Source organism: Haliotis cracherodii, unplaced genomic scaffold (genome assembly GCF_022045235.1).
Source record: "Haliotis cracherodii isolate W230 unplaced genomic scaffold, xgHalCrac1.p SCAF_7, whole genome shotgun sequence".
Taxonomy (NCBI): domain Eukaryota; kingdom Metazoa; phylum Mollusca; class Gastropoda; order Lepetellida; family Haliotidae; genus Haliotis; species Haliotis cracherodii.
This window is the reverse complement of record NW_027266330.1, coordinates 8,132,481-8,160,079: the sequence shown is the minus strand read 5'-3', so window position 1 is coordinate 8,160,079 and position 27,599 is coordinate 8,132,481. Positions and strand designations below refer to the sequence as shown.

General features: G+C 42.9%; 2 protein-coding genes across 2 annotated transcripts in view; one reads left to right on the top strand and one right to left on the bottom strand.

Annotated features, from left to right (window-relative positions):
- Nucleotides 1–215: 215 nt before the first annotated feature.
- Nucleotides 216–7,204, bottom strand: LOC139448373 (uncharacterized). Its single transcript, XM_071229912.1, has 3 exons — nucleotides 7,070–7,204; nucleotides 2,654–2,843; nucleotides 216–1,603 (listed from the first exon to the last, which is right to left on the bottom strand). The coding sequence occupies exons 2-3, from the start codon at nucleotides 2,789–2,791 to the stop codon at nucleotides 587–589; spliced, it is 1,155 nt and encodes a 384-aa protein (XP_071086013.1). The 5' UTR covers nucleotides 2,792–2,843; nucleotides 7,070–7,204; the 3' UTR covers nucleotides 216–586.
- A 3,037-nt stretch (nucleotides 7,205–10,241) lies between these two features.
- Nucleotides 10,242–27,599, top strand: part of LOC139447175 (uncharacterized) — a 37,423-nt gene continuing 20,065 nt past the window's right edge. Inside the window, exons 1-4 of the mRNA XM_071228377.1 lie at nucleotides 10,242–10,336; nucleotides 23,245–23,297; nucleotides 24,145–24,199; nucleotides 24,548–24,604. Coding sequence (XP_071084478.1) covers nucleotides 10,244–10,336; nucleotides 23,245–23,297; nucleotides 24,145–24,199; nucleotides 24,548–24,604 — 258 coding nt within the window. The 5' untranslated portion in view covers nucleotides 10,242–10,243. The remainder of the gene's footprint in view (nucleotides 10,337–23,244; nucleotides 23,298–24,144; nucleotides 24,200–24,547; nucleotides 24,605–27,599) is intronic.

Here is a 27,599-nt window from a genome sequence, read left to right as displayed (position 1 = left end):
TCACATAAATCCTCGAGACTGATATACAGAAGCAGTGTCTGGCCATTACACATTGAGATAAGTCCACATCAGGAATGATGCTGCTGTCACAGATAATCCAGCGTGTCTAACACTACACAGAAGATGCAAGAGGATAGTATACGTCTTGTCCTCGACAAATCCAGCTGCAATAATTCTGTCTATTCCTGATAGAATGTAAATATAAAACGCCAGTCTCGATTATCCTCTGAAGCTGATTACATTGGACGTAGGAGGCGGTGAAAAAATATGTATGGATCACTGGACATCAGTGATGACGCCAGGTGTTCGTGAAGAGGGTAAGCATGTTCTGCTTTACTGGTAAGACATGGCACTTGTCACCACCAGGATACCTTTCATTGAACCAGGGTATCTGGTGGGGGGAATATTGTGATCTGACTGTGGACTTTGGGGTCTTGTTCCTCGCTGGTCCAGGAGTTGATCTCCTCCAGGTTATCTACTATTAGACCAAGGTATCTGGTTCAGCTGGGTCAGACGATACCTCGAGATCTGACTGTGGACATTGAGGTCATGTACCTCATTTGTCCAGGAGTTGATCTCCTCCAGGTTATCTACTATTGGACCAAGGTATCTGATTGAGCTGGGTCAGGCGATACCGCGAGATCTGATTGTGGACATTGGGATCATATACCTCATTGGTCCTGACGTTGATCTCCTCCAGGCGACGTCCGATGTCCGTCAGTGCTCCTTGGTTCCGTCTGACCTTGACCTGTTCCCTGTTGTTCTGGTCGAGGAGTTCCTTAATGGCTATCTCCTCTCGCTTCAGGATGGTCAGGTTCTGCTCGTTGGTGTCGCTCTGGTTTCTGAAGTGGTCGTGCAGGTTCAATAAGGCACCGGGAATGTCGCCAGTCGATACTCCAGCCATATCTAAGGGCGGTCCTCGTGGTGGGTCCCTCATGCCGTCGGAGAATAGAGCCCCAGGGGCTACCTGGCCCCTAAATCTCCCACTCCCAACGACCCGCCTACTGTCACTAAGAACACTTCCAAGATTCGCAGGTGGCGTTTTATTTTGCAAAAGCGAAAACTGCGATCTATCATATCCACAGCCGCTGGTTCGATCCCCAATTGCTAACCTGCCTCCACCAAGTACAAATCCACCCCTCTCTCTTCCAGAACCACTCCTCTCGAAACCCCCACCGACAAGGCCGCTCCTCTCGTAACCCCCTGATCCAAAACCTGTCCCGTGGTATCCCTCATCACCAAGTCCTCCCCTTTCAACCCCTCTCAAACCCAACCCTACATCCCCATAACCTCCCCCAACATCCCCACCCCGTCCTCTCAGATGTGCTGACGTCAGTCTCATCCGGGCATGTTCAGGGGTCATTCCATGTAACCTTGACCTTTCGCCTACAAGACCTGACCCCTGTCTGAAGTCTACTTGTCCAGCTTGCCCATCGGTTGATGCGATTTCTTCATAACTGAGTGCCTGCGACCTCAACAGAACGTCCACCAGCCAGCCATGACCCGTTTCTCGAAGAACTGCCAGAAACTTTCTGAATGTCAATAAACCGCGGTCGCTAAAACTCTCGATGAGGCAGGGAACTTGTTCATCTGTGTCCTTGAACTGAAATTACATACATAATGCCAAATTTTACTTTCAAGATGTCAAAGAAAATGTACCATTGCACAAGCACTGGACAACGGTCGCTCTGGCGCAACAGCAACACAAATATGCCAAGGTAATCGTCTTAAACAGTATATCGTCTAAAGTGATATATCGTGTTAAGCGGTATGTCATCTAAAATGGTATATCGTCTTAATTAGATGCCATCCTAAATGATATATTGCCTGAAATGATATGCGTCTTAAATGGCATTTCATCTTAAATGATATCTCATATCAAGGGTTTGTTTTTTTGTATGTTTGTTAATTAACTCCGCTGTAAGCAATATTCCAGCTTGATGACAGATACCTACAAATAACCGGGTCTGTACCAGATAATTCAGTGATTGATATCATGAGCATCGATCCACGCAATTGGGATACGAAGACATGCATGAACCAAGTCAGCAAGCCTGACCACCCGATCCCGTTAGTCGCCTCTTACGACAAGCATAGTCGCCTTTACGACAAACATGTATTGCTGAAGACCAATTCTAACCGGATCTTCACGGGTCTAATAAATGGTACATCATATTAAATGGTATATTGTCTTGAACAGTATTTCGTCTCAAATGGTATATCGTCTTAAGTGACATATTGTCTATAGCGGAATATCGTACTAAACAATATATTGACTTAATGAGTGTATTGCCTTCAATGGTAGGTCGTTTTAAATTATATATATATATATATCGCCTTAAATGGTATGTCATCTATTTCATCTTAAATGATATATTGCCTGGAATGATATCTCATCTGAATTCGTACATCATTTTAGACGGTACGGGTTCGTTTGCCCACGTTGGCACAAAGTGTGAAGCCCATTTCTGGTGTCTCCCGTCGTGATATTCCTGGCATATTGATAAAAGCGTCGTAAAACCATATTCACTCACTCATATCGTCCCATACGGTATATCGTCTTGACAATATATCGAGTTAAAGGAGTTTGAAAAAAATGATATTTTACAGAATCACTCTCGGGGTTACTATATGTGATTATTTTCACACTCACCGCCAGCTGCCGCTTGACGTATTCGCTAATCAGGCCATTCTCTTGAAGCTTCTCCAGAACTGTGGGCGACAGGACAAGATGGCGGGACAGGAAGTCACTGTTCTTCTGCAATACGTTGCTTACTATTCTGTTCTCCATGGCTTTTGTCTTCAGCTGCTGACGATGTCCATAATATTTAACTGCCGGTCGGCTGTAATCAGAAACATCCCTGAACAGTGGGGTTATCAAGCTTTTGGTCAGTCGGGAAATCCGCCTGTGGTCAGAGTCGGGTTTGAAGATCGCGATCGGACGCCATGGAAAGTGAACACTTTTCTTCATTGTGATGACCTCACTGACACCGCTGTGGCATCACGAGTGTGATAAGTGACCATAATAATATGATAGTACCCTAGTTACAACAATTTGATAAACTCCTGTGTCGGGTATATAACAATATGGCCCATACCTCAACATGTATAGCGAGAGCGTGAAGGTAATTTAATAGTCCTGCGTTTAGCTTCACGTCGAGGGTCTTAACGGGTGGGCAATGTCTATGGTTCAGGAGATTAACATTGCGTATTTTCAGATTTGCGGGTGTTATTGATTATTTGATTCCGGAAATTGCATTTGGAACCGGCGGCGTCTCATTTCACAACGCATTTCATCAAATACGATTGCAGCACACGTTCCATTAAATTTGTAATATGCGGTTATACAGGTGAGCGACAAATATATCATATTTTCATATTTGAAGGTGTTATTGAGTATTAGATATCCGGAAATTGGATTTTGAACAGATTGTGTCTCATTTAACTGCGGATTTCAACTAACACGATTGCATCACACAGCAATTTAGTTTAGAGTTTAGGTGATACAATTATCGACTCGTCAAGTGTTTCATTTGTCCGCTATTTCCTGAACCTATCCATTATAAACAAATTGTCATAATCGCATAGATATATGAGGTGAAACACAAGTAATCAACACATTACAATGGTGTATAGTAATAAACATGATAAAAAATAGTTCATTGACATGCAACTACTGTAGAAATCATTGTACTGTGTTGTTAAACGATCAAGTTACATATTTTAAGTGACCGCCTCCGTGGTCTAGAGGTAGAGCGTCCGCCCGAAGAGCTGAAGATCCGGAGTTCGATCCCCGGCCGCGTCATACGAAAAGACGAAAAGATGGTACTTGTTGTTACCCTATCTGGCGCTCGGCATAAAGGGGCTTAAACAAGGACTAGTTGGCTCGGAGTCAGATTAATGTGTCTGAGTGGGGTATTCATGTTAATCTGCGGCAAGGTATCTCAGTGTGCTAGCACTATAAATCGGCATCAGTCCGGACTAGTACAAGCAGCCACACACACAAAAACACACACACGTGCATGCATGTCGCCATATAAGTGCAATAATCTTGGATACGACGTTAAACCCCATTTCACCTCACCTCAACACTATTTTAAGTTGACATCGTGTGCTTGAATGTAATATTTGTGTAACTACTGAGAGCACTAAAATATCAAGTCAATTGTTTAATTTGCTATATGCGTTCTGGTGACGTGTGCAGAAAGGGGATTCCTTTCGCGTATCGTGGCCACGTGATACTGATGGTGCCATACTGATGGCCTTGAGGTACGGCTCTGCCTTCATCTGAAGGAACCAAGGAATCAAGGCACTGTGTAGTTCACAGGAATATTTATCAAAACGATTCTAGTGAGTTCATAATACATGGTGATGACTAAAGGACTAAGTCGCGGTATTCAATCACCCGGCGCCCTATATTTAAGCAGGCTGGTTAACGAAAATGGTCTGGCTATGGCTGTTCATTTGGGATATAGATGGATTCATTTCGGGGTTCTAATTGGAGTCTACTGTTATAATCATTGCTGGGTTTGTTCATGTACCAGAAGACAATACTCATACAGCAGAGGTCAAGGTAAATCGTCTAGGTGTAACACCGTGACATTCACGTCCTAATGACTTCCTCCAACCCCCCTTGGGTCTACTTCAAGCCTTGGTCTAGACAAGGGAATTAATGGCCAGTGTGTGACTGAGAACATTTCTGTTTTTACGTGAGAAGTTGTTGTTAGATAGAGCTTGTGTGAACAAACGAAAGGGGTGGTCCCCAGCGGCTTGGTTAAGTCGCGACTATTGTTTGTCTGTGTGTTTGTTTGTTTGTGTTTATGTTTGTTTGTAGGAACAGGCCAAAACACAGAAAAAATGAGAATATTTTAACTAAACAAAGTGTGGAAATGCGATAATGCGACCAATGTCTTGTTGTGTTGTCGCATTGGAACTGTTTTTGTAGTATTTTTGTTTATTTTACCAACGCGACCATGTCCCTTTTTGTGTTCCATAGATTACAAATAGACGTACCTAACCTGCTTATAACAGACCATTGATTAGTTGCATGAGTTGTTTGTGTACAGGCACAGTATGGCGTCGAACACAGTGGTGGTACGTCCTACACTCCAGCCTGTAGCCTGCAGGTGGTCAAATATTTAACTTACATTTGTGACCCGTGAAGATCCGGGGTAGAATAGGCCTTCAGCAACCCATGCTTGTCGTAAAAGACGAATATGCTTGTTATGAGAGGCCACTAACGGGATCGGGTGGTCAGACTCGCTGACTTGGCTGATGCATGTCATCGTATCCCAATTACGTGGGTCGATGCTCATGATGTCAATCACTGGATTTTCTGGTCACGACTCGATTATTTACAGACCGCCGTCATATTGCTGGAATATTGCTGAATGCGGTGTTAAACAACAAACAAACAAACAAACAAAACTTGCATGTGTATTGCATGTATTTTTGTCATGTTATTCGTGCCCAATTTTGATTTTTCATGGGGTGGTGGTTGGGTTTGTGTCCAGAGATATATACGAGCCCTGAGAAAAAACCAGTGGTCGACAGCATGAGCACAATGAGCAACGGTATACGGGGCACGATGACACATGCCCTTGATGTTGTCAGCGATATCTCGATCGAATCTTAATCCTGCAAACCAGTGATTGACATTATGAGCAGCGATCGTAAGCTGTCGGGGCGGGATGACAGAGTCTAACGAGTTCTCACTACCCAGCATTATTAAGGATCCCGAGGGCCTATTTAGCTCCGTTATTTCCAAGGAGTCAAATAGGGGAAGGATCGAAACTCGTTTTAGAAACAATCTTCCCGAAGCAAGGGAGTTAACTGACCATAAAAGGTGAAACTGGACATAAATATTCAGTTACATTCCTTGCCTCGGGAAGATGGCTACAAGCATTCAAAACCTACACTCATTGCTTAAAAAAACGCCACAGTAATGACAGGGGATCAGTGACACCTTTTAGCCATCTCGGAATAGCTCAACGCGTTCACACAAAGCCGGGAATATCACAACCTAATTATCTGTAGGTTCACCCACCCCTTTGGCCCCTCATCGTATATAACTCCGTCCCATGCCGTCGAACTGATCAATACACTCAGGCATATCAATTGATTTTTATTGATCTAAGGCTTTCAACGCTACTCAAGCGTAATGCGCTCATTGGAGCACTAGCAAACAGGTCTAAAACACAATCCCTGTCTCATGGATACCGCGTCTTGCGCTGTGTCCGAGAACGTGAAGTGCTTGCAATGTCAATATTGGTTGAACTTGACCAGTTTTTACTTTCTGTATGATCGGTGACCGTGTTTAAGACAGGTAGTTTTGTTGATAATATGTCATGGCGTATCACGCTTGACGTGAAACAACGCCATCATTTAGAAAATGATTTTTTTTTGATCGGTTCAGTCATATAATCAATAATTGTAATGTTAACGGAAATTAAATGCTACTTTTGGTGACAAATGCCATATGCCACATCAGTGCTTCTCATGACATGCCTGCTATCATGTATATCTGCCTAGATACTCAAATATATGTCTGTTAGCCGAGGACCGTACACGCAGATAATCTAAACGAACACGCACATATTAACATTGCGGCGCTGTTTGGGTACTTTCAATTTATTGATATTACTGTCCGCATTGTTCGATTGGAGTGTACCCAGGGGATTGGAATATGAGAGTACATAATACCTCTGTCACTAATAAAACGATATTAAAGAAGGCTGTTCATATTATATATTCAACACCCAATTAATATACGCTGCCCTTATGACCTACCATTGTATCGACGTGACTTTTTGTTGTCCATATGCGCATATAAGTACTAAAACTCCAGTTTTTGTTTATTTATGGACATATTCAAGAACCCATGTACTTGACAATGGGGATAGAGTTGACTGTTAATAGCTGTCGCTCTATCTGCAGTTTCGAGGGGTCTTGCGTTTGTGGTTTTATTTAAAGTTAGATAGATATTTTATCTACCGTTAGGCAGAAAGAGAAAGAGTGTGACCATTTTGAAACTAGGCCAGGAATGGACTAATCTATCTTGACCACATACCTCGTCAAAAGTGTGCGATTATCCACTAACTGTCCCACAAAACAAACGTAATTTTTCACATGTCCCTGTCCAAGGTGGATATTCAATATGGCGGCGATCCGTTTGTCGCCAACCACAACAGTGTTGTCGCCGAGTATATCGATAAGCAGTGTGTGGAGAAGGCAACGGGTACCGTGTATGCGTGTGTGTTTGTGTTGTTGTGTGGGTTCATTCATACAGTTGAGTTCGATCTATTTACTGTTATGATCAGGCTCAACATGTCCGGACACAGCCGACGACCTACAGGCTGCTTTGTGGAGGTGGTCAATAGTAAGGCATGGAATACAAGGGTGATAGGCTTTAGCGATGGGTATAAGAGCGACATTAAAGAGGGGGTAAGAATGGGGTATGAGCGTGATATTGGTAAGGAAAGAGCGGGATAAGGAAGCGATGAGAGTAGGGTATGGGCGGGATATTGGTAGACTATCGTGAGGGAGGAGCGGGATAAGGGAGCGATGAGAGTGGGGTATGGGCGGGATATTGGTAGGCTATCGTGAGGGAGGAGCGGGATAAGGGAGCGATGAGAGTGGGGTATGGGCGGGATATTGGTAGACTATCGTGAGGGAGGAGCGGGATAAGGGAGCGATGAGAGTGGGGTATGGGCGGGATATTGGTAGGCTATCGTGAGGGAGGAGCGGGATAAGGGAGCGATGAGAGTGGGGTATGGGCGGGATATTGGTAGACTATCCTAGGGAAGGAGCGGGATAAGGAAGCGATGAGAGTGGGGTATGGGCGGGATATTGGTAGACTATCCTATGGGAGGAGCAGGATAAGGAAGCGATGAGAGTGGGGTGTGGGCGGGATATTGGTAGACTATCCTAGGGGAGGAGCGGGATAAGGGAGCGATGAGAGTGGGGTGTGGGCGGGATATTGGTAGACTATCCTAGGGGAGGAGCGGGATAAGGGAGCGATGAGAGTGGGGTATGGGCGGGATGTTGGTAGACTATCGTAAGGGAGGAGCTGGGTAAGGGAGCGGCGAGAGTGGGATACGGAAGGCCATAAGATCTAGATAAGAGAGGGGTAAGAGAACAACAGGGGAATAACAGGGTGTGTGTATGGGATTAGAGGTACAAGCGGTCTAAGGGCCGGATAAGAGTTGGGTAGAAATGGGGAAAAGGTTTAAACTGGATAAGAAAGGGCTATTATATACAGGGAAAGTGATAAGAGGGTGTGAAGTAAGGTGATTGGTAGGAATTGGATAAGCGAATGGTAGGATACTGGATAAGAGGGACATAAGAGCGGAAAAGGAAGGCGATAAGATAGCTCGTCAACAACTTTTTAGGTTTTCGATTTTTAAAGAGACAATTTACACTTGTATAGACTAGCACATTTGCATATTCCGTGACAAATGTTATTACCCCGCAGATTGGCGGAATTTATTACTGATTTTAAAGAGACAGATCTATCTTTCTTCGCAGGAGAAAGTCTATTTTGGAACCATGCATTATTTGTCAAGTATGTTTTGGCAAGGTCCTAGCATGCGTATCTAAATATAATTTTAAGGACATCCCTGTGGTAAGAAAATGTCCACAAACATCCTTTGTAAGAAATGGTGAGATTCCGAAAAACAAAAAGCAGAACACTGTGGCCTTACATATAGCAATATTGTCTTGCCTTCTTGTTATTACAGCCCGAGTATCAGAGATCAGTCACTACATTAACTACCCCGACAGTTAATATCATGTCCGTCTGTGGACAAATTGTGGAAAATTGTCTATATGCTCTATCCATAATTCCAATAATATTTATCATGCAAACATATATCACCCGCCCGCAGAAATCTGTGTGTTTGCAGAGTCTGGATCGCAGCGACCTGGAAGAGGCGAGACCCGTCGCCCACAGCAGCCTCACGGCCATGTACAAGTAGATGAGCATGGCCACTCTAGGGTGACATAAAGCGTTTATTTCCCGGGAACTGGTAGGGACAATTATTTTGAATAATTCAGCAGAGAGCAATTACGGTCATATTACGTAGATCAAAGGATGGCAGGCCATCACCTAATGCTTGATCGGCTCCCGTTTTACTCCCTCGTCAGATCCTGTTGGTGTCGTGTTGAGAAGAGTATATATACGTTGTGTATATAGGCATTGTGTGCGAACTGGCGATGCCGTGGCAGCTCATCGACATCGCCGGTAGTGTTTATTTTCCAAATATCACAGCTGATGTAAGGAGTTAAACAGCTTTGAAAATTCATAGCAATGTTGTCGTCCCGTAAATAATATTGAATTTGGTTGTCCCCTTATTCACGTGGCCGTCTTATCGATTCCAGTGCCATCAAAATCGGAATGCTGTGGATTTGAAAGGCATGTTCCTCCCCCAGAACAAGCCAATCGCGAAAAATGATTCGACTGAAGGAAATAATCATCTGCCTCTGTCCGTGATTAATTTTGACATTTTGGAAATGAATTGCGATTTCCTCAGTCGCGGTGCCAATTAATGGACTTAGTGGGATAATTACTGGATTAATTCGCAGGCTTTCGGCGATATCCTGAAAGCAATTTATCATAGCGATGGTGGACAAGAATATCACAGATCACGTAATGCAGGGAGAGATAAATTGATCGATTGCAAGTTGGACATCTCGTAAGTCGGGCGAGTTGGTTGAGAGTGGAGTGTCTAGACACGAGTCTAATATCAAAACGAAGTGTTTCTTTGTTAATGCACTAATGACTAAGGAAGTCACATATATTTCCCTTTTGGAACTAATTACCACGACGGCACTAGCCTCTGAAGATATAGCACTACCTTGAATGTGTACCACTCGATTCAAATGCGTAGGCATGTTTCATTGGCCATGGGCTGAGTGATAGTAGAACTACGCTCTGAGTCTCATGGATGATTATATTAGCCCGTACTTTGAGTTACTGGGAGACGTGCTTCGACAGAGCAGTGAGGAGTAGCATGCTGGCTCATCGTCGCATTAGTTCAAGTTGCTTTGCTTTCGAAAAGAATATATACGCATTTGAATACGTTAGTACTAATAGCGGAGGACTGTCCATTTTGAATGGAGTCCTATGGGACTCGATCCTCTCAAAAGAAATCTGACGCAGGCATTATGAATATTGATTTCATTTCAGAGTTGCCTCCCTTTGAGTGTATACCCGGAAGTGTCAAATATTCCGGGAGATCTAAACATGGCGTCTAGGGAGTTACTGGCTTCAGAGATGAATACGTCCAGACTAAGTTTAAGTCGTTGCCCGATGTTCCCTGATGACCCAGATCATTGTGTAAGTATCACGAGTGTATTGAGATATTTCTTCCTTTTATAGATCTTGTCTTATTCTCGTTAACATGTTGAACATGTATTCAGTCGGCGATGATCAAGTTACAACGTATAATAACTACAATCTACATACCTACATTTCGCAATGATACGGACTTATGCGTTGGTTCTATTTACGGAGGTTACACAGAATGCGTACATATTTACAAATACAGAAATTGATGAGGTATTTCTTATCAACCTGCTTATTTATTCATATATTAGGCCTATATAAATGAATTTTGTTCAAATTAATAAATAGGTATATATTTTCTACGTTCCTCATGGGTCTGAACTGTTCATGTTAGCGTTAAAGTTCATTCTACCATGAATTGGGAAATTACTCGATTCTGATTGGTCAATCAGAGGCTATTAAATCACAATAAACCCCCTCTGTTTAAAACAGCTGGTTTGACACAAATCACCGCGGAAGCTATTAGATCTATTCATAGAAAAGAACTTTTTTTAATCATTGTCGGTAGGCATATTGAAATAATTATACCTACAATTACAGGTTACAAATTGCAAAGTTACCATTACTACAAAATTCAAAGGATGTGTGGCAATACATTTTGTGCAGAAAAAAACAATAGAAATCAACAAAGAGAGTGTATTTCAAGTTTTGGGGACAACAGACAGACTAAGAGAGTTTGGAATTTGACGCTTTTCTATATACGACTGTGATGTCATATCTTTTGCGTCACAATGAGTGGTATGATGTCATAATGGTGACGTTCGGTGTAGAACAAAAGCTTTGCAAAGCTTGCTTAGTTTTCTTTAGGGGTGCCCACCTCATGTTAGCTTTCCAAGTTGCCGTGATTAAATGCTGTAAATGCCTGTCACATGTTCAAGTAAAGTATTACAGTGTTAACAAACTGGGAATATACAGCGCCTTATTTTGTTTTTAGGCTGTTGTCGGGGAATCGTAATTCAGATCGATAACCCACTCAAAACATTGGACTCATCCCATGCCACTTCACTCAAAATATTAAATATTATTTGCAAGCACCAAACAGTTCACGTTTTATTTAGTCATGGTAGAATGGAGATAAACATACTGTGTTTTCAATGTAGAGCTAGGTTACCCGCAGATTTAACCGCGCTAAATTGAATTTGGAACTGAACGCGCAGCGTGAGGTTTCAAATGTTAAATTTAGTGCAGTTAAATCTACAGGTAACCATGGGTAACCTAGCTCTACATTGAAAACACAGTATGTTTATTTCCTAATTCATGCTGTTAGGGTTGTTGAGACAGATAGTAAAGAAACATAGTTTAGTTTACATGCAACAGAATTTACTTGAAAGCCAAATTGAAACTGAGTTTGTGTATTGTGAAAACAGTCTCATCCTGACTCTAATGCTGTACACTTTACCAACCGAGGGTGCATTTGTGTATACCTTAAGCAGAGACCACATATGGTCCATGCATTAAGCTACCTGAGGTATGTTTCTGTGGTACCTGTGATGACAACAAGCCCTATAGCATTATTCAGGCCTAAAATGATTGTTTATTTCCCTGAAAGACATGTGGCCTCCAAATGTTCATTCCTTGTTACTATCTTAAGGCGCCAACACCATTTCACGTGGAGAAAAATTCATGTCTGACAGCGATGTAGCCATGGTATCCTCAACCATGTTAACACTCCTACAAGGCATTGACTAACCGTGACATTAACATTAACAAGCCTGTTGCCATTATTATCCACCACCACGAAGTGCGTTGGAGTATATAGGAGTCGAGTTTGTCGGTCCGTCCGTCCAGTTCTCAAAGGGGACAAATCTTCTCAACATACTCAAGAACTATTTTAGTCAAAGAATTGAAATTTTACACACTGATGTTACTTGTCATTATCTTGGATCCTATAAAAAATATATTTTGTAAGTATTTTTTTTGACGGAGTTTTTACCCTTTCAACTTTGTGCATACTGCTTGAAATGGGGACAGGTTTTCTCAGAAACTACTGAAATTACTTGAATGAATGTTTGCTAGCTTATCTTAGAGATACTTGTCAATATTGAGTTCGAAAATATTTCTGTAAATCTTTTTACAAAAGTTTGCCCTGTGACCAATGTTCTTTTAATCAGTGCATACTGTGTGCAATGGGGGGACACGTTTTCTCAGAAACTACTGAAGTTACCTATCGAGAGATACTTACCAAGATTGAGTTATTTATCACAGAGAAGGGTTCTGTTATTCAACGTTAGAAATAGGCACTTGTCCTGTAGTCCTTGCCAAACTGCCCAACAGTCAACGTATCCTGAGGCCTAAAGTACTGTCGGAAATGCTAGAAAAATGCTTTTCTGATTTCATTTGATAAATACGAGTCATAGGGCTTTAAATAGAGCATATATCAAAATAACACAAATTGACCTTATCTAGCCTATCCTAACTTGCATTGTGATAACCCTTAGAATGTAGTTTTACAGGTAAACACATGGTAAAATGATGACAAATTTAGAAAATATTCGTGTATTGTCATGCATGTATTAAATACTGTAAACAGGGAATTTTTTGCAACCGTTTTATTATTGTGAGTTTTGCAAACGAGACTCAATCGCAAAAATTAAAAAAGCAAAAATAAGTATAAATAATACATACATACTTTATTCATTGCAACACGTCATCAAATGTTGAAATCATCAACCAGAACCACACGTTACTCAATAAGTTACCTCACAGTAATCCTGCCTTCTTCCAACCTCTCTTGATTGCGTCAGTGTCCTTTGCAATTTTGTCCACAATTTTGTTTGCATTCAAACTCACAGTCATGACACTGAGTTTAGTCAATTATCGTATTTGATAATTGGTCGCAATCCCTTCCGGTCAACTTTCCGGCCAACTCAGATTAACTAGCTTTGGAGAGAAGCTGTCTATTGTTTGGTAATCGAGAGGTCATCTCAACACGGCAACTCGCAAAACGAAAAAATATCTCGTCGCAGTATTGTCTTTGGTGTGGTATTCGCAATATTTTAACGGCACAGAAATAAAGCTGTTTACAGTAGCCTATTTCGTGAGGTCCTGACCTCACAGCATCCCGTATATTCTCTCAGGTGTAAATGTCACCGGAATTATGTGAGTTGGGGGTGGTCTCAAAATATTGCTGTTATTGACATGTGTGTTGATGGGGTAGCAATTTAGGATATAATCTGCATTATATTTGCTTGGAAACATGATGGAATAGTTAAGAGCTATGAAACGGGATGAGTTTTGGAAGGTTGCGGTTTTGGAATCAAGAGGTATTTGTTGTTCTACAGATGGTTTCTTGAGGTAGCACTTACCTCCTCTGATGACGTATATTAATCTGTACTTTTGAATGTTATGTCTTGCCATGAACCCTTTACAAGATAGGCACAACAGGGTTGAGCTCACAATGTCTGACTGGCCTACGTAAGACAACGTAACCGTGTTGTGCCGCCAGCACATATGTCTTGTACTTTACTGGATTCTTATTTCGCCAAATTTTCGCCATGAGTTGAACTTTCTTTGCAGATGGTCTGAAGTCGACACTGTCATATATTCCTGTATGGTCGCCTCCGTGGTTGGTGCGACAATATCTGATTCCCGGACGTTATATTAACAGGAGTTATCCATGACAATGACACTGACGTTGTATATAATAGCTGATGTTCCAACCAGTCTATGAACACATCACCTCCTATAATTTCCTTATGAAAATCACCAGTTTTCTTTTTCGCCTCGTAAAATAGCACAAACCCAATAAGCGCCATATCATGGGTTCCGGCGTGGAAAACAATGCCACGATTACCTTTACCTGATGGTCTGTGGGGGCTTTTTGTCAATCTGCCGATAGCGACATATAGTCGGTGAAATTATTTATCGAAGTTAATTATCTGGATGCCCTGACAGTGATAGTTTTGAATGGTCCGGAGATAATGTGACCTCATTGACAGGATTGAATATCGTCCCCTGAAAACTGCTTGGTCATCGCCACGCCAGTGTATCAAAATCCCATCTCTTGGAGAGCAAAAGTTAGTGCAATCTTAAATTCCTACCAAATTTTTACTTCAAGTCAGGGTTACCTTCTGCTCATAAAGCTTGTACACTATACGCCTGATCACCCTGTATCAAAGCTGTCCAATATCCTTTTACGTCCCGGTTTTGTTTTTGAGACCACTCCTATCATGCCTCTACCTGTTGTGTTTTATTTATCATAACATAGACCATGATAGGCTTGAAAACTCCTTAGCTTGGGCAGTTCGGTAATTCACCCAATCTAAATTAATAAATGGTTTCCCTCTACCTCTCTAAAGTGTAAAGAACTTGTACACATTTCCCAGTACAGACTCCATATCGTGTACCATGGCTATGGCAATACAAGTGTAATGTAACATGCATCATGGGAGCAGTGTTGACAAAACAAACGCAGTGTCATTTTGTCATTTTAGAAGATGCACATCTAGAATTTTCTCCAAATGATTTGTGTGTGTGGATTAGATGTTTTATGAAGAATACATTATTATCATTATAACGGAGTCACATGCGCATATTCCTATAGTCCGTTTCAGACTGCCATCTTTGGACTTCCTGTTTTCGTTCAAATTTGTCTCCTGTAAACTTGTCGATAGGACTCCTTGTGACTGAAATACTTCAAACCACAGGTAGCTTGATCGGTAGTTACTCGATATTTCAATAACAATAGTCTGTGAAAAATGATATTCTTTTTTAGCAGACAAAAAGCATTTTTCTAGCATTTCCGACAGTACTTTAGTAGAAATTTGCCCTTTTTGGGGGGTTTTGATATGTTATCATTACAAGGACTAGTGTTAGTTCCTATCGCTATTATGTTTTTTAACTTCGCATTTAATAATTTTTTCTGATGACATAAGTGCCCATCTCTTCTTGAGGCTTTATAAGACTTATCTTATAGTTTATATTCACTACTATATTCAGGAACAAACAGAATTCTCTTGTGCCCCATGGTGGGGGATAGTGATATCGCAGTTTTCTTGTTTGCAAGTCAGCCTTAGATAATTGGCACGAGTCCTATTATCCTTGCCAAACTGCCCAATGGTAAACGTATCATAAGGACTAGTAGAAATTTGCCATTTTTAAGTGTTTTGCTATATGTTATCATTATAAGGACTAGTGGCCGAAAACTGTTAGTTTGTAACCCTGCAAGTATATCTGAAATGCAATATATATTTAAGTTCATGGCCTCTCTGTTGTTCTGGTGTGTCAAATATCATGACCAGTGTATTGAGATACATATCGTATTGTGACCTTCCATATCATGGCCCTCCTACATCAAAACATGTTACTTTCTGATGCATCAACCAGCTCCGAAAGAGTTATTTTGTAAAGTCCCAGTGTGTTGGATTGGGGATGGAATTATAAATAATTGAAATTGTATTCATCTACAGGTTTTGAGAGAGTCCCCGAAGACAATTTCCTGTTAAAACATGGGCGAGAAACTGAAGATATGCAGTGTTCTATCCCAAGATTCCTGTTTATCCATTCAGATCTCAACATTTACCATGTTTCATTATTCATAGCTCAGACATACGGGACGTAACGGTTCCACGTGTTCCAGACTTCTGGCAGTTCACGGTGGGGATAGTAATAATATTGGTTAGTCAATGAAAACAGTATTCCATCTGAGGCTTGTCCGTTCCACCGGCCATTGGCATCGGAATAAACACATCTCTTTGAATTTGTATACATGTGCCAACCCCCCCCCGTCATTTGTCTTGAACATCTGAATATTTTACCTGGTAACTTCAATTATTCTTGCAATTTGTGGGGTCTTTGCCATGTGTTGAGTCTTTATCAACACTGGGGGTGGGGTGGGGGATCCATACCCCTCTGGTGGTGTTAAATCCAATGAAATCATTTATATCATTGAATTTTCTGTCCTTTTTGACAGAAATGTACTTGACAAGATTAAGGAAAAAACATGGCAAATATGCAGACCTCGCTTTCGAAATGTCATGTTGGCATCCCAAGTACCAGACCCGTGAAGATCCGGGGTAGAATAGGTCTTCAGCAACCCATGCTTGCCATAAAAGGCGACTATGCTTGTCGTAAAAGGCGACTAACGGGATCGGATGGTCAGGCTCGCTGACTTGGTTGATGCATGTCATCGATCCCAATTGCGTGGATCGATGCTCATGATATTAATCACTGGATTGTCTTGTCCAGACTCGATTATTTACAGACCGCCGTCATACAGCTGGAATATTGCTGAGTGCGGCGTAAAACATCAAACCAACCAACCAACCAAGGTACCAAGTTGTTCAACTCCCCCTTGTTCTCGGTGCCTTAGATTTGGTACCTCCCAATCTGTTGACTGACATCGGGAGAGTACCCGGGTTTGCTACCAGGAATACATCCCTTCTGACAATCTGGGTAATGCAGAAGGCTGCAGTGTTAGGGAGTCTTCACATTCTCCGAAAAGTTCTGGTTGGGTTTGACTAGGCAGCGCTTCCTGAGAGAAGTCCCATTCGCTGTCTGGGCGGCGTGTAGAGAGGGCAATGGCCCTGAGCTGATGATGAGCCTAACCAGCCTGACTGTGCCAGGATCACCCAAACCCTCTTTGCTGCATTTTATATTTTAATCTGCAAATAATAATAATAATAATAATAATAATAATAATAATAATAATAGGTGAATGCTTTCAGCACTAAAAACATTATTACTCTGATCAATGGATCAGTTTTCTCTCGATTTTCATTCTCGGCTCCCTGGGTAGTATACAGTTAGTTAGTATCAATCATAATAGGTCCACAATCATGGTAGTAAATTAATTATAAGATTATGGTCCCTGATCGCCTGACTACCAAACACCGGATATAGTTTGATTGTCCCCAAAGTACATACAGACTAAGAAACTGTTATGCAGGGCACAATGTAGCCATATATAACATACTCACGTGCAATCTATTATTGAAAAGTGCAACCTGTTATTTGTGTCTCTTACTTGTACCTGACTACCCTTACTAAATAGATCTTTGAGCACGCTCAGTACCTCTACAGTTTATTATCATACTCCATCACCAATTGTTACTTGTAATGTGTCATGCCTTCTTAGGCTTTTAATGGTGTTTCAGTTAACTTTAAGTTATCTTCTGTTCATGTGTTCCCCCAAGTGTGTCACCTGTCTCCTAAGCTCACAACAATGACACACGTCACAAGCGAGACATACCGTATTCGGTGTAATAAGCACCTGGGGTGCTCTCAAAATTAGAAATAGGGGGCTTTTATTAGAATATAATTTTGGTGAGAAAAAAATGAGTTGAAAGATTGTAAATTTCGTAGTTTTTACTGACAGCCTGAAATAATACAAAAAAAAAGTATGTGCTTATCATACACGACAGATATATTTTCCAGAATTTAATTGCCCATAATTGCAATATAACACACGAGTGCGTATTATTCACAAATAAATAAGTCTTGTGTACATTGATCAATTGGTAGGGGTGCTAATTGGGATTGTTCACTAGCCAATATATAAGCAAATATCGCCATGGGTGCTTATTAGAGCGGGGTGCTTATTACATCGAATGTGGTAATCCGTTTGTTCATTATTCACTGACATCGTACAATGACAAACAAGTAAAGGCATCTCAAACATTAAGCTGTTGAAGTTTGGTAGGGCAGTAGTTGAGAGAGATCCCTTGTGTTAGACTGCCAATGCAGAGATTATCTAGACTTGCTCAGAGGCTGCTATTAGCCACCTAATCTGCAGAAATTGACAATAAATACTCCCAAATTGGAATTAGAAATTTCCCAATTCAGTAAACTAATAACTAACCTGATGGCTATGTATAGGTGATTTTTGTGTCACTGAACAGTTTCATCTTCCTGAGGCAAGGGAGTTAACTGACTGTAAAGGTCCAGTTTCCACCCCTTGCCGAACCAGGCTGGAATTTCTGGGCTTGATCGTACCACCACCTGTGGCTATAAGAGTTATGTCCCTTCTATGTGAGACCCGTGAAGATCTGGGATAGAATAGGTCTTCAGCAACCCATGCTTGCCGTAAAAGGCGACTATGCTTGTCGTAAGAGGCGACTAACAGGATTGGATGTTAACATGGTTAAGGCTCGCTGACTCGATTATTTACAGACCGCTGTCATGTAGCTGGAATATAGCTGAGTGCGGCATTACACAACAAACCAACCAACCAACCCTTCTATGTCCCTCCTATTGAACAATCAGATTCCACCTCTCATATCACTTGCATTTGCTGCACACAAAATGGCGGCGCTCAGTCAAGACGTTGTGATTGATAATCAAGGTCTAATTTACAATAAAATGGGCCGTACTTCGAAAAGTGCATCAAATCACATGAGCACCTTCATTAAAAAGCTGAAAAGATTTGAAGACTATATGTTGATGCTAAGTTTATGGTATGCATGTTTTGCAAATCCTGCAATCGACTGAAATCTGTACTGCATTTTACTTTGGGGATGTCGATTTGGTTAAGCAATTTTGATTGGACTGTACATAGACTCATTAGTCCAGCCAAAATATAACACCATGATTCCAGCCTAGTTCTGCAAGGGTTGAAACTGGACTTTTTTCGTCAGTCAACTCCTTTGACCAATTGGAGCAAATTACCGATTTTTTCCCAAATTGCCTGCCAAGTGTACTTAGTAAGAATCCTGGTTAAATCCCTGGACATGGAGAGATTGTTACAGAACGGTTAGAATAAGCCCGGTCTAATACCTGGTTTACAGTGCTAGCCCTCTGAGATGCCGTGCTGTAATTTAACATGGATGCCCCACTCAGACACTGCATACTGACTCCAAGCCGACCAGTCCTTGTTTTAGCCCACTGAGATACCATGCCGCAGTATAACATGAATATCCCACTCAGACACTGCATACTGACTCCAAGCTGACCAGTCCTTGTTTTAGCCCACTGAGATACCATGCCGCAGTATAACATGAATATCCCACTCAGACACAGCATACTGACTCCGAGCTGACCAGTCCTTGTTTCAGCCCACTGAGATACCATGCCGCAGTATAACATGAATATCCCACTCAGACACAGTATACTGACTCCAAGCCAACCAGTCCTTGTTTTAGCCCCTTAGTGTTAATGCCGAACACGAGGCAGGGAAACAACAAGTTCCATCATTTAATGAGATGAACTACTTACCTTGCATTCTCCAGACAGACACTCCGTCCATTAGGCCATGGAGGCAGTTCTTGGACTCCGAATGGCCCACTTCATCTTCCCGAGGAAAGAGCATCCACAAGCCTTTTTATCAAAGTCTTGTTTCCACCTTTGCCAAATCAAGCCCACTTTCCTGTACTAAATATGTTTGGACTATCACACATATCGATAGTACAAACAGAGAATGTTTCACAAAATCCAAATCCATGATTGGTACACCTTAGTATGAAAGTGATTTACCGCTGCCTGCCTTACAGTGATCTGATTGGGCAACACAGTTTCATTTACAAGGGGCACAACTCGTGATCTATGCGAGGTGGCGCCAGGGTCGAGCCAAGAAACTGGCCTTGATGAGGCAAGGGTACAAACTAGGCTTTGATACAGGCTAGTGGACACGCTTGCCTCGGGGAAGATGGGCCCATTTTGGAATACTGTATTTTGAACAAGCATACCTTGTGATATTTGTTTATTGTGAGGAGCCAGCGATAAATGTACTTTTGAGCAAAGAACTGGACAAACATGAAAAATAAACAATGATACACTCTTAATGTATATTATTAATAAAAAATTGCAGATTCGGAATTCATATAATTTTATCTATTATATTTGCCTTAATTATGTGGTCAACATCAGTTGAAGAAGATGTGTGGTTATCCTGTGCCGTGAGCATCACAATTCTCTAGGGGCGGTGGGGTAGCCTACCAGGTAGCAGTTAAAGCATTCGGTCGTCACACAGAAGACCCAGGTTCGATACCCTACTGGGGCGGTCGGGTAGCCTAGTGAGTAGTAGTGGTTTATTTCAGTAAATCAGGCCACAGCCCCATTTTACAATATGTATTCAAGCATTCAAACATGTTGCGCCTCAAGTGCATGTAGTAATATTGATACTAATCAGTACAAGTGTATCTGAGACCATATACATATGGTGGTAGAATTAATAGTTTATATAATGGACAACTGCTTGCTCCTCATTTTAAGAGCAAAGAATGTAAACTTGGAAAGATTATTGATTGTGAAAGCATTACTGGTCGGGTAGCCTAGTGGTTAAAGCGTTCGCTCGTCACACCAAAGACCCGGGTTCGATTCCTGACATGGGTACAGTGTGTGAAGCCCATTTCTGGTGTCTCCCGCCATCATATTGATGGAATATTGCTAAAAGCGATGTAAGACCATATTCACTGACTGACTCTCTCACTCACGATTGTCTCGGCCGAGTCGTGTCCCGTAGTCGTACCAGGAGCTGCTTTGTATCTGATGTTCACCCTTGGTTGGTCACCTTGGGCCTTCCTCCCACACTAATCCAACATGCCATGATATACTGAACAAAATAAGTTAGGGATCATGAATATTTTTGGGCATATGTTTTTGTAGTGTATTTATTCTTCATCAAGTTTAGCAACGTAAAACTCGCACCATCGCAACAGATCATTGAAAAGTTCGACCTAATATTTATGCCTACATGCACAAAAAAAGATTCAAATTTGTGTATGACTAACAAGGCTTACCTTTATATTTCCACACAACAATACCTCAAAACTTACTTTACCAAAATACATCACTAATCCTTGTGTTGTGTAACGTGTCATGCTTTCTTTGGCTTGATGTCATCAAACTGGGGGTACGTCAACATAGTCAAGATTATGTGAAAATTTTCCAATTACGTTTTGAGGCAGTTGGGTAGCCTGGTGGTAAAAGCGTTCGCTCGTCACGCCGAAGACCCGGGTTCGATTTCCGACATGGGTACAATGTGTGAAGCCTTTTCTGGTGTCCCCTGCCAATATTGCTGGAATATTGTTAAAAGTGGCGTCAAACCATACTCACTCACTCCAATTATGTTTTACAGCAATACATTTACAATTTATGGAAAATCATGAGTCGTCAGAGATCTGAGATTGTATGTATCTAAACAAGTTTATGCATCTACGTTTCAACTTTGTTTAGTTTAAGGGACCAGGGTGCAGCCTGGTTTAGTCTGGTGCAACTTGGTTTAGTCTGGTGCAACCTGGTTTAGTCTGGTGCAGCTTGGTTTAGTCTGGTGCAACCTGGTTTAGTCTGGTGCAACTTGGTTTAGTCTGGTGCAACCTGGTTTAGTCTAGTGCAACTTGGTTTTCATGTCAACATGCGACTGGTGCAAGTTCCTTTAATCAAGCCCTGATAATTCTATCTGTTTGTTGTTCAGTATACAACTGAAACACAGCCAAGCATGTTGAACTCAAGTGCAGAAACAACCCAGAAACATGTTCTAAATGTGCTTTTGATCACAAGCACGCAAAAAACAAACAGTGATAAAGCGTATGATTAAAATCGATTTCCAACATGTGCATCCATGCACGACATGCAATCAATCGGGGAATAATTAGCATTGATTTGTTTGCGTATCTCACAGCCCAGGCAGTTGTGCACTTGTTAGCAAGGAAATAACTGGCCACACCTCACTGAGTAGACAGCTAGTTAGGTGGTAATGGATGTCGTCCTGACCATTATGTACCGATCTGCAGATAAGCTGCATTGTTGTATAAAATGCACAATAAATCACTGTTCCCCAATAACTTGGAGTTGCTTGCGTACAAATCTGAAAAAATTGACAGTCAAACAGTGTAACAATCTGCGTGTAATTTCCAGTGCATACCTCTAGCATGTTTAGTACAGATCTTGTTTACTGATCAGTATATCACGCTGTGAGGTTATTATACCCACTTGAGGAAATGAATATTAGAGGAAACGTGAAATAGAATTTTTAACAGAATTTTTTGTTTGTAAACTCCTCGTTCTTCTGACTGCTTAATAATGCCCATTAGATTGGACCCATCATGGGTAAAAGATATTTGAATGTTACTATTTTTTAAAATTTTGAATACTTTTGTCAGTGTTCAGAGTTAAGCATGAAAGTCAAAGGGGCCTTGACATAACCCCAGTGTTAACAGTTAAGAATTTATTGGGTCCTTAGATACTCTAGGAGAAGACCCCGGGGGACCCTACTTATTTCAAACTTGGTTATTGGGTATAAAAGTTGAAACTTTGTGTGGAGTCTCGCAACACTTCAGTTAGTGATTATTGCTGTGTCAGCTGCTGCTACCATCACTGGTGGTGGCCCCGTCGTCACTACAAGTAAAATTAGGTGCATAAAAAAGTTACATGTCCCAAGGGATTTATACAAGTTGTTCAGTCAAGTACTATTGATTAAACTCTGCAGTGTGGCAGTCAGCTTTGTCAGAAGCAAGGACATTGGTATTGGTAAACATGGTAATTAAAGAAAAGAGTAAGCATACAAGTAATTACTGCTGTTAACATACCATTACAATAACAACAGTTACTGGAAATTACTACAGTTATGTTACCTGTGATTACTACAGCTATGTTACCTGTGTTTGCTACAGTTATCTTACCTGTGATTACTACAGCTATCTTACCTGTGATTACTACAGTTATCTTACCTGTGATTACTACAGTTATCTTACCTTTGATTACTACAGCTATCGTACCTTTGGTTACTATGTCTCACTTACCTGTGATTGCTATAATCAGTTCCTGAAACATAGAGATATTGGTCTGAAAATAAATTGTGAATACGTTACCATGTTTGTTGCCAGTCGTGTGGATCTGTTTTGCTTTAATTTATGTGGTATGTTTTGTACTTACATTTTGATATTTTTCTTGTTTACCCCCTCTCACACTCCCTCACTCACTCACTCACTCACTCAATCACTCATGTATATTTGATTTCTGTGCAGGATACTGTGGTTCTGGTGAGGAAAGTGGCGGCCTCGTTCTCCTTCATTGGATGGTAAGTCCTTTACCATGTTTGCTCCTGTCATAAACTGGAGGCAAGTATCGGGGATACACCCAGGTCGATATCTGTCATTCTGTCAGTATTATATGTGTTAACATTTAACTCAGCATGTTATTTTGGGTAAATTTTGAGGACAAATTATTTTGTTGTTCTTGGGGATAGGGAGAAGGACGGTGGGGACATTTGTTTATTTCCGTCAACTAAAGTCCAATTTCCCCTTATCCCTTCCCCTGAGTATTAACTGGTCAGTCCCTATATCGTGTTTATACAAGCTTCTTCACTCTGAAGCCAGATGCTATGATAGAAGCAGAGTGCTAAGTGTTGACATGAATGGCTTTCCTGCTGGACAGTCCACCAATTATCACAACTGGTCAGTCTTTGACCACAAACTCTTGTATTGTCACAGGATTTAGGATGGTCCGCCTTATCACGTCTCAGCCAGCAAGATCAATATGGACAGGTTTTACAAAGTCATCTAGCTCACTTGATGGTATTCAATTATCGCACTGATTCCATAAAATAGAGAAAACCTGACCTTGTTTCATACCACAAACTTTATTGTATGTCTGAACTATATGCACTGTGTTAGGCCACATCTTTTGTGATTTATGGATTTTGCTAAACAATCATCTTGTGTCGGTCGAAAACCGTCTGTTCAGACCACTGACATGTGCATTTGAAGACCACTATTTGGTATCGACCACCAACATTGTTAAGAACAAAACAATATTCCTTAAACCAACCTAAAAGTAATAAGTTGCCAAATTGAAAGTTGCGATGTTTCACCCTGTGTACTGCTTGTTCCTGTAGCTGTGTTAATGGTTACCTTGTTTTCTTGCAGTGTCTTCATGATCTTCGTCATCTGGCTCTTTAAGAAATACATCGTGTTTACACAGGTACTGTGATCAGAATATTTCAGGTTTAAGCTTAAACCAACAAATCTGAAAACATATTATGTTTATTTCCTGCTTGTGATGTCAATCAAAAGAATGTTAATTGTTTTTGTTTGGAAACTCAATGAAATAAACATGCTTTTGCTTGAAAATATTTGTTATTTTGATATTGTCTTGACCAAAAACTCATACATAACTCTCTTATTTGTTTTCATGAAAATATAAACATCTGCAGTGAGTCTTGGACTCCCAGTTTTCAAAGGCAAGGAAAAATACCCTGGTTCACAAAGTGGGTGTTTTGGACCCTTAAGTTACCGCCCTTATAAACCAAGATGTCTTCCTCTGTTGCAGAGGTTGATCCTGTACTTGAGCATCAGTGCGCTGTTGGACAGCATCTCCTATCTCATGGTAAGCTGCGTCTCCTCCATGCACTGGAACTTACCGAGTTAATGATATCAGAGTGTGACATTCGTGCCAGGCTAATAGATGTAGTCACATTCTCTGCATACCAGTCAGTTAACTGTTGCTTCAATTATTTTTTTCCCTTGAACTTCTTTAATGCCAGTCAACAGAGTAAACATATAAACTGTGTGTTGTATTAAGGAAAGCACTGTTTTATTGTTTTTATGGAAATGCTCTACTATGTGCTAATAAGCGATGGGGGGAGTCAATAATATTGAGTCGCATTTTTGGCTAGGGGTTGGTCAGCAGTCGTATTAACTTTGAGATGTATTAATTTCAAGATTTACAGTATCAGGTTTGGATTTTGATGCTTGCATAGTTTGTGACTTGTCAGACAACATCTCTTTAGGACTTTACCGATTAGAAATTCTGTTTGTTGAGGAATGTCAGTCTAGATGCATGTCTAACTACTCTAACTAATCTGTCTCTTCTTCATCCTCTCTGATGCTTTCAGGAACACACAGAGGTTTGTAGCTGTTCATTGTGTGCCCCAAGCCTTGAACCATCTACCCCCATGTCCCCCAAACTTCACTCCACCCACCTTCAGGTGCCCCAAGCCTTGAACCATCTACCCCCATGTCCCCCAAACTTCACTCCACCCACCTTCAGGTGCCCCAAGCCTTGAACCATCTACCCCCATGTCCGACAAACTTCACTCCACCCACATCCAGGTGCCCCAAGCCTTGAACCATCTACCCCCATGTCCCCCAAACTTCACTCCACCCACCTTCAGGTGCCCCAAGCCTTGAACCATCTACCCCCATGTCCGACAAACTTCACTCCACCCACATCCAGGTGCCCCAAGCCTTGAACCATCTACCCCCATGTCCTCCAAACTTCACTCCACCCACCTTCAGGTGCCCCAAGCCTTGAACCATCTACCCCCATGTCCCCCAAACTTCACTCCACCCACCTTCAGGTGCCCCAAGCCTTGAACCATCTACCCCCATGTCCGACAAACTTCACTCCACCCACATCCAGGTGCCCCAAGCCTTGAACCATCTACCCCCATGTCCCCCAAACCTCACTCCACCCACATCCAGGTGCCCCAAGCCTTGAACCATCTACCCCCATGTCCCCCAAACCTCACTCCACCCACCTCCAGGTGCCCCAAGCCTTGAACCATCTACCCCCATGTCCCCCAAACTTCACTCCACCCACCTCCAGGTCCCCCAAGCCTTGAACCATCTACCCCCATGTCCCCCAAACTTCAATCCACCCATCCTCCAGGTGCCCTAAGCCTTGAACCATCTACCCCCATGTCCCCCAAATTTCACTCCACCCACCTCCAGGTGCCCCAAGCCTTGAACCATCTACCCCCATGTCCCCCAAACATCACTCCACCCACCCCAAACCTGGATCTAGCCTCCCATCCTGTGCCCCACACCTCGACGCATCCACCCGCTGTGCCCCAATCATCCACCAACCCCCGTGCCCCAATCATCCACCAACCCCCGTGCCCCAATCATCCACCAACCCCCGTGCCCCAATCATCCACCCGCTGTGCCCCAATCATCCACCAACCCCCGTGCCCCAATCATCCACACACACACCCAATACATGGATGCCTGGAAGCAGAAGGATGCAACTCTGGAAGCTATGGTCAATGACATTCCCATCCTGGTTCACCCCCATTATGTTTCTAGGTTTGTCAGCACCATACCTGTGCTTGTCAAACTGTTTGCTAATTGGCCCAAGAATACCCAGACATCCTTCATTTAGCTTGGGAAGGCAAAGTTTGCTCAATATTCACCTGACGTAACCAACCTCCTTTGAGAGGATGTCTGATTTTCATGCCAAAAGTTATTGCATCGGAGTAAAAGATCTGATATAAAAACGTAACTTTGAACCAAAAGTTTCCCACTCACTCCTACACATCAGCCCCTGCCACCACTGCCCCTGCCACATCAGCCCGTGCCACATCAGCCCCTGCCACATCAGCGCCTGCCACCACTGCCCCTGCCACCACTGCCCCTGCCACATCAGCCCCTGCCACCACTGCCCCTGTCACCACTGCACTTACCACATCAGCCCCTGCCACCACAGCCCCTGCCACCACTACCCCTATCACCACTGGCCCTGCAACCACAGCCCCTGCCACCACTGCCCCTGCCACCACTGCCCCTGCCACCACTGCCCCAACCACATCAGCCCCTGCCACATCAGCCCCTGCCACCACTGCCCCTGCCACCACTGCCCCTGCAACCACAGCCCCTGCCACCACTGCCCCAGTCACCACTGCCCCAGTCACCACTGCCCCTGCCACCACTACCCCTATCACCACTGCCCCAGTCACCACAGCCCCTGCCACCACTGCCCCAGTCACCACTGCCCCAGTCACCACAGCCCCTGCCACCACTACCCCTATCACCACTGGCCCTGCAACCACAGCCCCTGCCACCACTGCCCCTGCCACCACTGCCCCTGCCACCACTGCCCCAACCACATCAGCCCCTGCCACATCAGCCCCTGCCACCACTGCCCCTGCAACCACTGCCCCTGCCACCACTGCCCCTGCCACCACTGCCCCAGTCACCACTGCCCCAACCACATCAGCCCCTGCCACATCAGCCCCTGCCACCACTGCCCCTGCCACCACTGCCCCTGCAACCACAGCCCCTGCCACCACTGCCCCAACCACATCAGCCCCTGCCACATCAGCCCCTGCCACCACTGCCCCTGCAACCACAGCCCCTGCCACCACTGCCCCTACCACATCAGCCCCTGCCACCACTGCCCCTACCACATCAGCCCCTGCCACCACTGCCCCTGCAACCACAGCCCCTGCCACCACTGCCCCAACCACATCAGCCCCTGCCACATCAGCCCCTGCCACCACTGCCCCTGCCACCACTGCCCCTGCAACCACAGCCCCTGCCACCACTGCCCCTACCACATCAGCCCCTGCCACCACAGCCCCTGCCACCACTGCCCCTGCCAC

Coding starts and splice junctions, on each gene's coding strand:
- LOC139448373 (XM_071229912.1), bottom strand. CDS start 2,791: ATGGAGAACAGAATAGTAAGCAACGTATTGCAGAAGAACAGTGACTTC. Junction 1,604..2,653: donor ACGTCAAGCGGCAGCTGGCG/GTGAGTGTGAAA, acceptor ATGTAATTTCAG/TTCAAGGACACAGATGAACA.